The sequence below is a fragment of the Propithecus coquereli genome, unplaced genomic scaffold, assembly GCF_000956105.1.
Source record: "Propithecus coquereli isolate 6110/MARCELLA unplaced genomic scaffold, Pcoq_1.0 Scaffold114, whole genome shotgun sequence".
NCBI classification, from domain to species: domain Eukaryota; kingdom Metazoa; phylum Chordata; class Mammalia; order Primates; family Indriidae; genus Propithecus; species Propithecus coquereli.
In genome coordinates, this window is record NW_012135414.1 from 3506361 (window position 1) to 3517516 (window position 11156).

Here is an 11156-nt window from a genome sequence, read left to right on the forward strand (position 1 = left end):
CCTCAGCCTCCCAGAGTGCTAGGATTATAGGTGTGAGCCACTGTGCCCGGCCGACACTTTAATATGTAACTTTTAAAAATACATTATGTCCAATATACAACAAAATGTACTGATGATACTTTGACCTCTTAAGTATTAATGTCCTATTATTAAAAATTAAAGCCTATTTATAAACATAGACAGAATACCTCAGAGAAAGAGAATCCTTGGACTGAGATGGAGAAAATCAGAGTTTGTGTTCGAAAACGTCCTCTGGGCATGAGGGAGGTACGTCGTGGAGAAATTAATATTATTACTGTAGAAGACAAAGAAACCCTACTTGTGCATGAGAAGAAAGAAGCAGTTGACCTCACACAATATATTCTTCAGGTATGATGTTTTCCTTTTGTGTCTGGAACTAATATTCAGTATGTCAATTCTTTGCTTTTTGTTTGAGTGGTAGCATTCGAGTTCTAAAATCCATTTTCTGATTTGGGTGTTGACATTTATTCCTGATGGGACATTTTGTTAAATCACTGGTACACCCTGGGCCTTAATTTTTAAAAAATATGGTGCAGTGGGGGATGCACAAACATAATTCTTCTACTCTTGTGCAATGGAGCTGTATCATATACTTAACACACTTTATGTGAATTTAATTATACATATTCAGCAAAAAAGGAGGGAATGAAGGGATAAAAAGAATTAAATAATGAAATGGTTGCTAACAGGACCAGTGACTGAACATATGCCCCAGAGTGACTGTGAGACGGTCATACAGTTGGTCTCCATTCTTGCTTGCATCTCACAGTAAGAACTTGTCACTCTGCTGAGTTTAATGATGAACAGTGTTTATTTGAGCAACAAGGCCCCAGATTGCCAGCCATCTGCTTATTTTGATTCTCAACAGTATTGGACTTATACTTAATTGGTGGAAATTAGGCTCTGAGCAGGCCACTTTGCACAGGGTAGATTGCATTGGGTAAATATAATACATGGATATGATTTCTAAGGGTTTAAATAAAACATTAGTGTCTCAGACATGTAAAGAATGTTTGCTACCTACTAGAATGACCATGAAGAGTCCAAGGTGAAAGGGTTTGGTATTAAAAGGAACTTATTCCAAGCAGAGAGGTACCCTTGCAATAACTCTTCTTTAGTCTTATAGGGAAGCAGCAAATTTCACAGATGAGAGAGAATCATAATTCAGGTACTCCTAAAATTGCAAGACAATCGTAAATAATCTAAAACGGGATAATCTATCAGATGTTAAGACAGGAATTCAGAGCTTCTCTTACTCTGAATCTGCCTCCCGAAACATTCATATTATATTCATTCTCTCTCTCTCTGCCTCTCTCCCTCTCCCTCACCCTCCTTCTCCCCCTCTTTCCTGCTCTCCTCTCCTTCTCCCCCTCTCCCTCTTTCCCCTTCCTTAAAACCCAATGATTGGTAGAGAGAAAAAAGTGGTAAGTATATGCTGGTATGCTAGCAATTCACCTTAGTCAGCTGAGATCTTACTTTACTGGAATAAATACTTTAATGCTATCTCCTGGTAGCTCTCCTGAAAAAAAATAAAATACTTTAATGCTAAAGTCAAATTGTTAACACTTTCCCCGTCTTTCAAACTTGCATCGTTCTTTCCTTTTTGGGTACCAAAATTGGGTTTCACAATGACATTCAAAGTTATCCACTGAGTCTTTCTATTGGTATTGAATTATTAATACTAGACCACTGTACAACCAACCCAATCACTTTAACAGCCTTATCGATTGGTGATCAATGCGCAGTCTATTAAGTCTCAGTGGGAGGTGTTTATTTTGAAGATGATCTAAATGACCAATTAGTTGTAATGCTATCCAGTTCCATGGCTACTTATAGCCATAGTAATAGCCCTGTCCAATCACCATCTACCCAAGACTTCCTTAATGATGCTTCTGTCACAGTAATTCCTTCAAGGAGCCAATACCTTATCTTTTTGCATTTTTCCATTATCCTAAAACACAATAACATTACTTTTTTGTCATTACCATTGGTCAATACTTATTGAATACCCGTAGTTTCCATGGCACTTTCTCTGCTATTTGAACTTTGGACCTTTGCTCTCATAGGTCAAAGTCCTTACCTGTCAATGCTATAATATAAAAATGTTGAGAGGACTCCCCCACTCCTTTTTCCTTCCTAAAAGAGAAAGAAGAAAAGGGAAGTTCATAGCAAATTGGCTGCTAAATAAATATTGATCCTAGATTCTTTGGGTTTTACTCTTAAATAGATTCAGGGATTAAAACAATATGTTCACAGGTCTGTTTATTAAATATCCTATCTTTTAAAATCTTGTTACTTAATAGGATCTATATATGTAGTATGCTATCCTACTTAACTGTTAAATTTTATGATATCAACATGAGTGAAAAAACAAGGAAACAAAACTATTTGTTTCATTCTAATTTCTTAAATAAAGAAAATATATAGAGAGAGAGAAAAAAAGATTGTACTGAAATACATCAACAAGTTAACAGTGTCTATTTCTGGGTAGCAAGATTTATAGATAATTTGATTTTCTTCTCTATTTTCTATTGTTTCTCTATTCTCTATATTTTGTTCTCTATTGTAATTTTTAAAATTTTCTAGAATCAGCTCTGTTACTTTTATATAAAAAAGTGAAAACTTTTTTTTTTGTTTGAAATAAAGTCTAACTTGGTCACCTGGGCTAGAATGCTGTGGTATCCGCCTAGCTCACGGCAACCTCAAACTCCTGGGCTCAAGTGATTCTCCTGCCTCAGCCTCCCAAGTAGCTGGGATTATAGGCGCACACCACCATGCCCAGCTAATTTTTCCTATTTTTAGTAGAGACAGGGTCTTACTCTTACTCAGGTTGGTCTCAAACTCCTGACCTCAAGCAATCCTCCCTCCTTGGCCTCCCAGAGTGCTAGAATCACAGGCTTGAGCCACTTTGCCCAGCCAAAAGTAAAAACTTTTGAATAGTATAGATTTACCTATTTCAAAATCAAATGGTACAAAGGGTATACAGTAAAAAGTATACCTCTAATCCCATTTTCTCCCTGAAGGCAACTGGTGTTACCTATTCTAAGTGTATCTTTCTAAAGATATTCTATAAATACATATTACTTTTATAATCTGAAAAAACTTGTTTAAAAAATAAACTATAGAACTCTGATCATATCAAGGCTAACACGAGGTTCAAAGTAGGTGTTACTCCGACCTCACTGATAACGTGATCAAATGAAAGTGCATGTGATGAAAGAACTTTATGCATTGTATGTGTGTTAACTATAATAATAACCTTGTATGTTTACACATCTTTCATGAAAAGTATTTATAAAAGTACTGGGAAAACTAACATCCAAATCCTATTGAAAGAAAACATAATAATTCCTTAATAAATGCTTTCTAAAGTGTTTACTCAAGAGCTAAAGTTATTCATGAGCTTTTATGGAAGGAGAGGAAGAATTACCATATGCTCTGTGAAATAAAAGAAAACTAAAAAATCATATTCCCACATTTGCTTCTTTTTTTTCTTATTTTCTTGAGAAATACCATATATATCCATATCTATAAGTATCTATAGACATGGGGGAGTTTTTGCTTTTGATCTCATACTTAAAACTATAAAAACTTGTGATATTTGAGCAACGAATTAATTGTCTCCTTGCTTAGAGACCAAGTATGAGTTAGGTATAAATAATGTTCATTGAAATCAGATTTTACAAATATATTTAACTCTTTATTATTGACCTTTTTAAGTTTAATCAAAACTGTAATGAACTCCCATGTATCTGTCACTCAGCTTCAATAGTTATTAACATTTTAGAATTCTTAAAATCTTATCACATTTTTCAAAGCAATAAAAGTTCACAGATCTCTTTATTATTCTGCACAAATTCATTATTTTCTTACCTGCTAACTTCTGGAGACTTTTTCTAACTTGTAAATTCAATTTTGTGGTCCCAGTTCTCAGATGATCTAACAAATTTCCATTCTGATGTAATGTAATGGTACACAAAATGAACCTGGGGTAGAGTGACCTACAATAATAAATTGTCCCAAGTCCAGTTTTCTGGATCTGTCCATACAATTTTTCCTTCACTAGATATTTAGAGCAGGCCCAAAAGGTAATCAAAGATAAGGCCTTATATCTCATTCAATTTGTGTATGGACTATCATTATGCTACAGTCAGGCTTGAAATTATTAGGATTTCTTACTCAGATGTGTAGTTGAGTTGCCAACATGGTAAGCCTGTAAATTATGGAAATAATTATGGCTGCTGAATTAATGTTTTCCAGACCCAATTCAATGGGGTCTCCCATCTCTCCTTTTCCAAATTACCATGATTTTTCATTTGGAAGTAATTTTGGACGTCTTTCCCTCCCCAGCTCCCCACATCCAGACAGTTGCAAAATTTCTTGTGTGTCCATATCTTTATTTCCATTGTCATCATCTAATTTAGATGCTTCTTATCTCACCACTGAATTATTTAATACTAGTGTCTCTGTTTCCAGTACATTCATAGTGTGAAGCCAGATTAATCTTCCCATAAAATGGCTGAGATCTTCCTTCTTGCTTGCAAATTTCTTTACTATCTCCCCACTGTTTACTCAATTAAATATTAGCATTCTGCCCCCTCCGTTAAGACTGGTGTCCTAAGACCCCTACAACATAGTCCTAACTCATTATTTTAGCATGCTATCTCACTTGTATACTTACCAAGCTCCTATATTTCAACCACATTGAATCCTTGCTATTCCCTAAACATTAATTAATTAAACAGTTAATTCTTCATACTTTCCTGCTTTTTGAATCTTTGTTCGTGCTTCCTCTGTGCCTGGAATACCTTGCCTCCCTCCATCTCCATCTCTCAAATTCCTCTTCTTCCCCCATGGTCCATTCTTAATACAATCTTTTTCATTATCTGAGAGAATATGTTTTTCCTTTGAAGTCCACATGTAGTTTAACTTTTAAGGTTCTTTTTCTTGCAGTCATTAACATCTTTAGGGGGTAGGGTAGGATAATGTCTGTATCTCTGAGCCCCTTCAAGTGCCTACTGCAATACAGATGCTACCAGCTGACTAATAAATGTTTATGGAGTGAAAAGTTAAACTATGTAAGCTGGGCACAGTGGACATGCCTGTAGTCCCGACTACTCTGGAGGCTGGGGCAGGAGGATCATTTGAGGCCAGGGGTTCAAGGCTACAGTGCACTATGATTGTACCTGTGAATAGCCACTGCACTCCAGCCTGACGGCATGGCAAGATCCAGTCTATTTAAAAAAAAAAAAAAAAAGTTAAGCTATGTAACCTATAGAATTGAGATCTTCCCCTAGAATTCCTCCAAAATGTCAAAGATGCTGGCTGAGCTGGGATGTGAGGATATTCCCCATAGAATTCAGTTACTGTCCTAGACCGAAGGAGGATTGGCTCACTCTTGTACTCATTGATTTACTTCCTTTAAGAGAGAACAAAAATTGTGTGCCTTAGTTTTTACATCGTAAGAACACGTCTACAGAGATCTCAAGTAAAACAAGGCCCTGTCATTTAATAAATGTTGATTGCTTATTTATTTCTAAGTGTGTCATCATCAGTTACTATTATTTAAAAATGTATTTAGGCCAGGCATTATGGCTCATGCCTGTAATCCTAGCACTCTGGGAAGCCGAGGTGGGAGGATCGCTTGAGGTCAGAAGTTTAAGACCATCCTGAGCAAGAGCGAGACCTCATCTGTACTGAAAAATAGAAAAAATTAACTGGGCAACTAAAAATAGAAAAAATTAGCTAGGCATGGTGACGCACGCCTGTAGTCCCAGCTACTCAGGAGGCTGAGGCAGGAGGAACACTTGAGCCCAGAAGTTTGAGGTTGCTGTGAGCTAAGTTGAGTGAGACTCTGTCTCAAAAAAAAAAAAGAAAAGAATAGAAAAAATGTATTTGGACCTTTATCATGTGTTAACTAGGATAGTGGTGAAGGAAATCCAGAATATGTCTCTTTCTATAAATCAAATTTATTTTTCAGCATGTTTTTTATTTTGATGAAGTCTTTGGTGAGGCGTGTACCAATCAGGATGTATACATGAAGACTACTCACCCACTCATTCAGCATATTTTCAATGGGTAAGATAATTGTTTGCTTCTCTTGCTTTTTATTTTCTATTTTCCATAAATCATATTTTTTAATAAATATCACTTAATGCTTTTCAGTTCTTTTGAATTAAATATGATTTTGTGTTTTGATCTAATGAATTTAAATTAGACTTCTGAAAACATGCGGTGTCTCTATAGGATTCACTAAGCATTCAGAAGTTTACAGCAAAATTTCTTTTTACACCAATGATATTGTTTCTTTGTGGTTAGTGGAAAAATATAAGCTGTCAACAATATAATTTCATCAAAGTCCTCAGAATAAAAACAGTTTAAGTGGTTGGAATTAGTCTGAACTTTGATAATAGGAATTATGTATTCTGGCTATAGTTCAGTTTTTTGTTAGAATAGGATAGATAAATGAATATCATTTACCAACTTCACTGATAAGTGAATATCAGATGTACTTTTATTTGAAATTATTATTTACAGTTAATAAACATTAAATCGGACAGAAAAGATAGGAGGGGCCTGTGTTGAATACATATTTAAAATATAGACATGTACAATTGAAAATGCCAAACAGCCTGCTAGCATTGCTGATTCCAGAGACTGTTGACTTTTTTTCAAATAACTTTCATAACTTAAAAAATTAAGGTGTAATTTACATACAGTAAGATGCACAGATCTTTAACATTCAGTTTGATGAGTTTTGATAGTTGTATATATATAAGTAACCAATAGCTGGAACAAGATATAAGACATTTCCATCACCCCAGAAAGTTCTCTTGTGTCCCTTTTTAGTTAATCCCCCAGGTTTTATGTAACCACTGACCTGCTTTCTGTTAGTATAGATTAGTTTTGCCTGTTCTAGAATGCCACAGAAATAGAATCATTATAACATATATTCTTTTATGCTTTCTATAATGTTTGGTTTCTTTTGCTTAGCATAATTTTTTTATATTAGTACATGTTGTTACATGTATCCATAGTTTTTCTTGCTGACTAATATTCCCTTCTATAAACATACCACAGTTTGTTTTTAACCGATCTAATGAGTGTGAAATCACATCTCATTGTGGTTTTAATTTGAATTTCCCTAATGCCTAATGATACTGAGCATCTTTTCATGGGCTTATTGGCCATTAGAATATCTTCATTTGCCCTTTTTTTGTGTTGTCTTTTTATTGCTGTTTTATAAAAGTTATTTAATTTTGAGGCCAGGTGCAGTGGCTAACGCCTGTAATCCTAGCACTCTGGGAGGCCAAGGCGGGAGTATCGTTTGAGCTCAGGAGTTCGAGACCAGCCTGAGCAAGAGCAAGACCCTGTCTCTACTAAAAAAAAAGAAAAAAATAGAAAAATTACCCAGGTGTCGTGGTGCATGCCTGTACTCCCAGCTACTCAGGAGGCTGAAGCAGGAGGATCACATGAGCCCAGGAGTTTGAGATTGCTGTGACCTAGGCTGACACTACGGCACTCTATTCAGGGCCACAGAGTGAGACTCTGTTTCAAAAAAAAAAAAAGTTATTTAATTTTTTATGAGCAATCTAAAAAATGAAATTTTTTTTTTTTGAGACAGTCTTGCTCTGTGGCCCTGAATAGAGTGCCATAGTGTCAGCCTGGCTCACAGCAACCTCAAACTCCTGGGCTCAAGCAATCCTTCTGCCTCTGCCTTCCAGGTAGCTGGGACTATGGGCACATGCCACTGTGCCTGGCTAATTTTTTCTATTTTTAGTTGTTTGGCTAATTTCTTTCTATTTACAGTAGAGATGGGGTCTCATTCTTGCTCAGGCTGGTCTCGAACTCCTGAGCTCAAGCAATCCTCCTGCCTCGGCCTCCCAGAGTGCTAGGATTACAGGCGTGAGCCACCGCGCCCAGCCAAAAATGAAATATTTTTTAGATTCAATTGCTTATGCACCAAATCTAGGGAGTGCTTTGTGACAAAGAAAGTTTCTAAAATAAGTTAGATTTTGAATAAAACTTTACTAATAGCAAATAAGAAAGTTACAAGTTAAGTTCATCATTCTTTAAATTGTAATAAAGTTTTTCGTGCCCATATTTGCTGCTTTTTTAAAAAAGCTCATCCCTAAAATGTTCAGAAGATAAAATAGATATTATTCTTTACTCTCACTCTGCTGAATCTTTTTTTTTTTTTCTTAAAGACAGGGTTTCGCCCTGTCACCCAGGCTGGAGTGCAGTGGCACCCTCATGCAATCATAGCTCACTGCAGTCTCAAATTCCTGGGCTCAAGCAGTCCTTCTGCCTTAGCCTCCCAATTTACTAGGACTACAGCCGCACAGCACCATGCCCAGCTAACTTTTTCTTATTTTTTTTAGTTAGAGACAGGGTCTCACTATGTTGCTCAGGCTGGTTCGAGCTCCTGACCTGTAGTTATCCTTCTGCCTCAGCCTCCCCAGTCACTGAGACTATAGGCGTCAGCCACTGTGCCCGACTGAGTCTTCTTTAGTGTGTTCAAATTTTTCTCCTGTAATTCTTTCCCTACCTGTGCCCCTGTCAGTGTACTTACACCACTGCTAGGACCAAGGATTCAAAAGTCAAGGAGTAACTGGTCTGTGCTCTAAACAGCTTAAATCCGATCAGCTCCCATCTCTTGATTCTCACACTTCCATGGTTCCTTTGCTTTTGTCATTTTACTTTTTCTTTGTTTACTATCTGGCTTCAGGTCCCTTTCTGTGTACTCATCTCTCTGCCTACCCCTAGCTTCCCCTTACCCCGGTCCATTAACCCATATGATTCATGTTCAAGAGTCTGCAACAGCTACTTACTACCTAACATTATTCTCTGCTTAGCAATGCATAGTTTAGTCCCACAATACTCCAGTAATCTTAGCCTCCAACTCCTTCTAAAACATACTGTGATTGACAGGCTGACCTCCCAACTCCCTTCTCTACCTCTTATTCTACAGTTCTTCACACTTACACAGGGTGTGTGCACACACTTGTACCTACATGCAAGAATAGTGATTCTCACTTAGAATCATAGGATATCGGGACTGGAAGGTATCTTAGAATCCAAGTAACACATTAATTTACAGACAAAAGTAAAAATTGAGGCCCACAGAAAAGTGAAGTGACTTGCCTAAGGTCATATAGTTAGTTAATGGCATGGCAGAGACCAGAACCCAGGTTTTTTCCCTCAAGATCTGTTGTGTGTGCCACCACTCCTACTGCTATGGCCTCTGCTCACACTATTCCTACTCCACAGTGGAGGCTCAGTCTAATTCCCTACTCTTAAGAGTCCTTCCTCAAATACTTTGCTTACATTGATTTCACCCTTGTCTAAACTTCCTTAGTCACTACCATTCTGTTTATCATGTGATCTATTATTTATTGTATTTATTTTAATTTATTATTTCTTTCACCAAATTTATCTCTGGTGATAAATTAAGACTAAATCATCTCTGGGATCCTCTAAAGCACCTAGCATGGAGTAGGAACCCAGTAAATGCTTATTGGCCAAGTAGTTTCTTTTTTTGTTTTTTTTTTGAGACAGAGTCTCACTCTTTTGCCTGGGCTAGAGTGCCGTGGCGTCATCCTAGCTCACAGCAACCTCAGATTCCTGGGCTCAAGTGATCCTTCTGCCTCAGCCTCCCGAGTAGCTGGGACTACAGGCATGCGCCACCATGCCCGGCTCTAATTTTTTCTGTGTATTTTTAGTTGTCCAGCTAATTTCTTTCTATTTTTAGTAGAGATGGGGTCTCGCTCTTGCTCAGGCTGGTCTCAAACTCCTGAGCTCAAACGGATCCTCCCGCCTCGGCCTCCCAGAGTGCTAGGATTACAGGTGTGAGCCACTGCGCCCGGCCCTCAAGTAGTTTCTTAAAAGTTCTTTTTTCCTTATCTTCCAGAGTTGTCTCATGTAATCTTACCAGTTCTGTAAAAAATTTCTGTAAGAAAACTCATGCACTGGTTTGAGAATGTTATTTCCTCTTCCCATATTTTTATAGTGTAAAGTCCTCCTCTCCTTAAAGGGTTGTATGTTTATAGCTGAATTTTGTCAAGGATTCTATGTTTCTACCTGACTTTTGTCATTAAAAATTTATGTGTGGATTAGCACTTCTCTTAGTATGTGTAAGTAATACAAATTATTCTTTCCCCAGAGGCAATGCCACTTGCTTTGCATATGGACAGACAGGTGCTGGAAAGACCTACACCATGATAGGAACTCATCAGAACCCAGGACTGTATGCTCTGGCTGCCAAAGATATCTTTAAGCAACTAGAAGTATCCCAGCCAAGAAGGCACCTCTTTGTCTGGATCAGCTTCTATGAAATCTACTGTGGACAGCTTTATGACCTCCTAAATAGAAGAAAAAGGTACTAAATATGAGTGGGAAGCATAAATCTGTTCATTGCTGTTTCCAGCCAGAGTCCCAAAGAATCACTGCATCATGCATGCACTTTAATGAGAAGTGTACATTAGTGCACTTTTGTGAAATGAGAGTCTCCTACATTTGATACATATTTTTTAAATGGTATATTCAGCTACAGAAAAATGTAAATTAGCTTTCCATTAATATTTTTTAAAGTGATCAATATCCTAATGTCTATCAAAAGACTTTCTCTTTTATTTTGGTCTATGGATAAAGTCATTTCAGGAAGTTAGGAAATCAACATGTACTTAAATCCCTTCCTATTCTTTTGACCTATTATTATACAGGAAGAGCTATAATGTTTCCCACTTTTCTCTTGTTTTTCCTCTCAATAATCTTAGAGTAAACTCAATGATAGTTTTCTGAAATCAGTAAAAAGAAAATAAAATCTTTTTTCTTCACATTAGACTTTTTCACTCTCATTAGGCTTAAACTATTGCCCTTACAACATAACACAGTAATTTAGAAATGCATTCAGTAACTCTACTTTTAAACCTCCATTATATTTTTCTGGCATAAAATTTTGTTCAGGATGAAACAGATGACTTACATTGAGTAGGAGGCAATGAAGTTATGAAGGGATTGACTGGGAGAATAGGGAGGTGAGAGGGAGTAGAGGAGGTAGAAGGGTTAAAAGTTGTCATAGCAGGCCGGGCGCGGTGGCTCACGCCTGTAATCCTAGCACTCTGGGAGGCCGAGGC

General features: G+C 37.1%; 1 protein-coding gene across 1 annotated transcript in view; it reads left to right on the forward strand.

Annotated features, from left to right (window-relative positions):
• KIF24 (kinesin family member 24) overlaps positions 1-11156 on the forward strand; it is a 45811-nt gene that overhangs the window by 5097 nt on the left and 29558 nt on the right. Inside the window, exons 2-4 of the mRNA XM_012655965.1 lie at positions 180-369; positions 6002-6099; positions 10184-10399. Of these exons, the coding sequence (XP_012511419.1) occupies positions 180-369; positions 6002-6099; positions 10184-10399 (504 nt within the window). The remainder of the gene's footprint in view (positions 1-179; positions 370-6001; positions 6100-10183; positions 10400-11156) is intronic.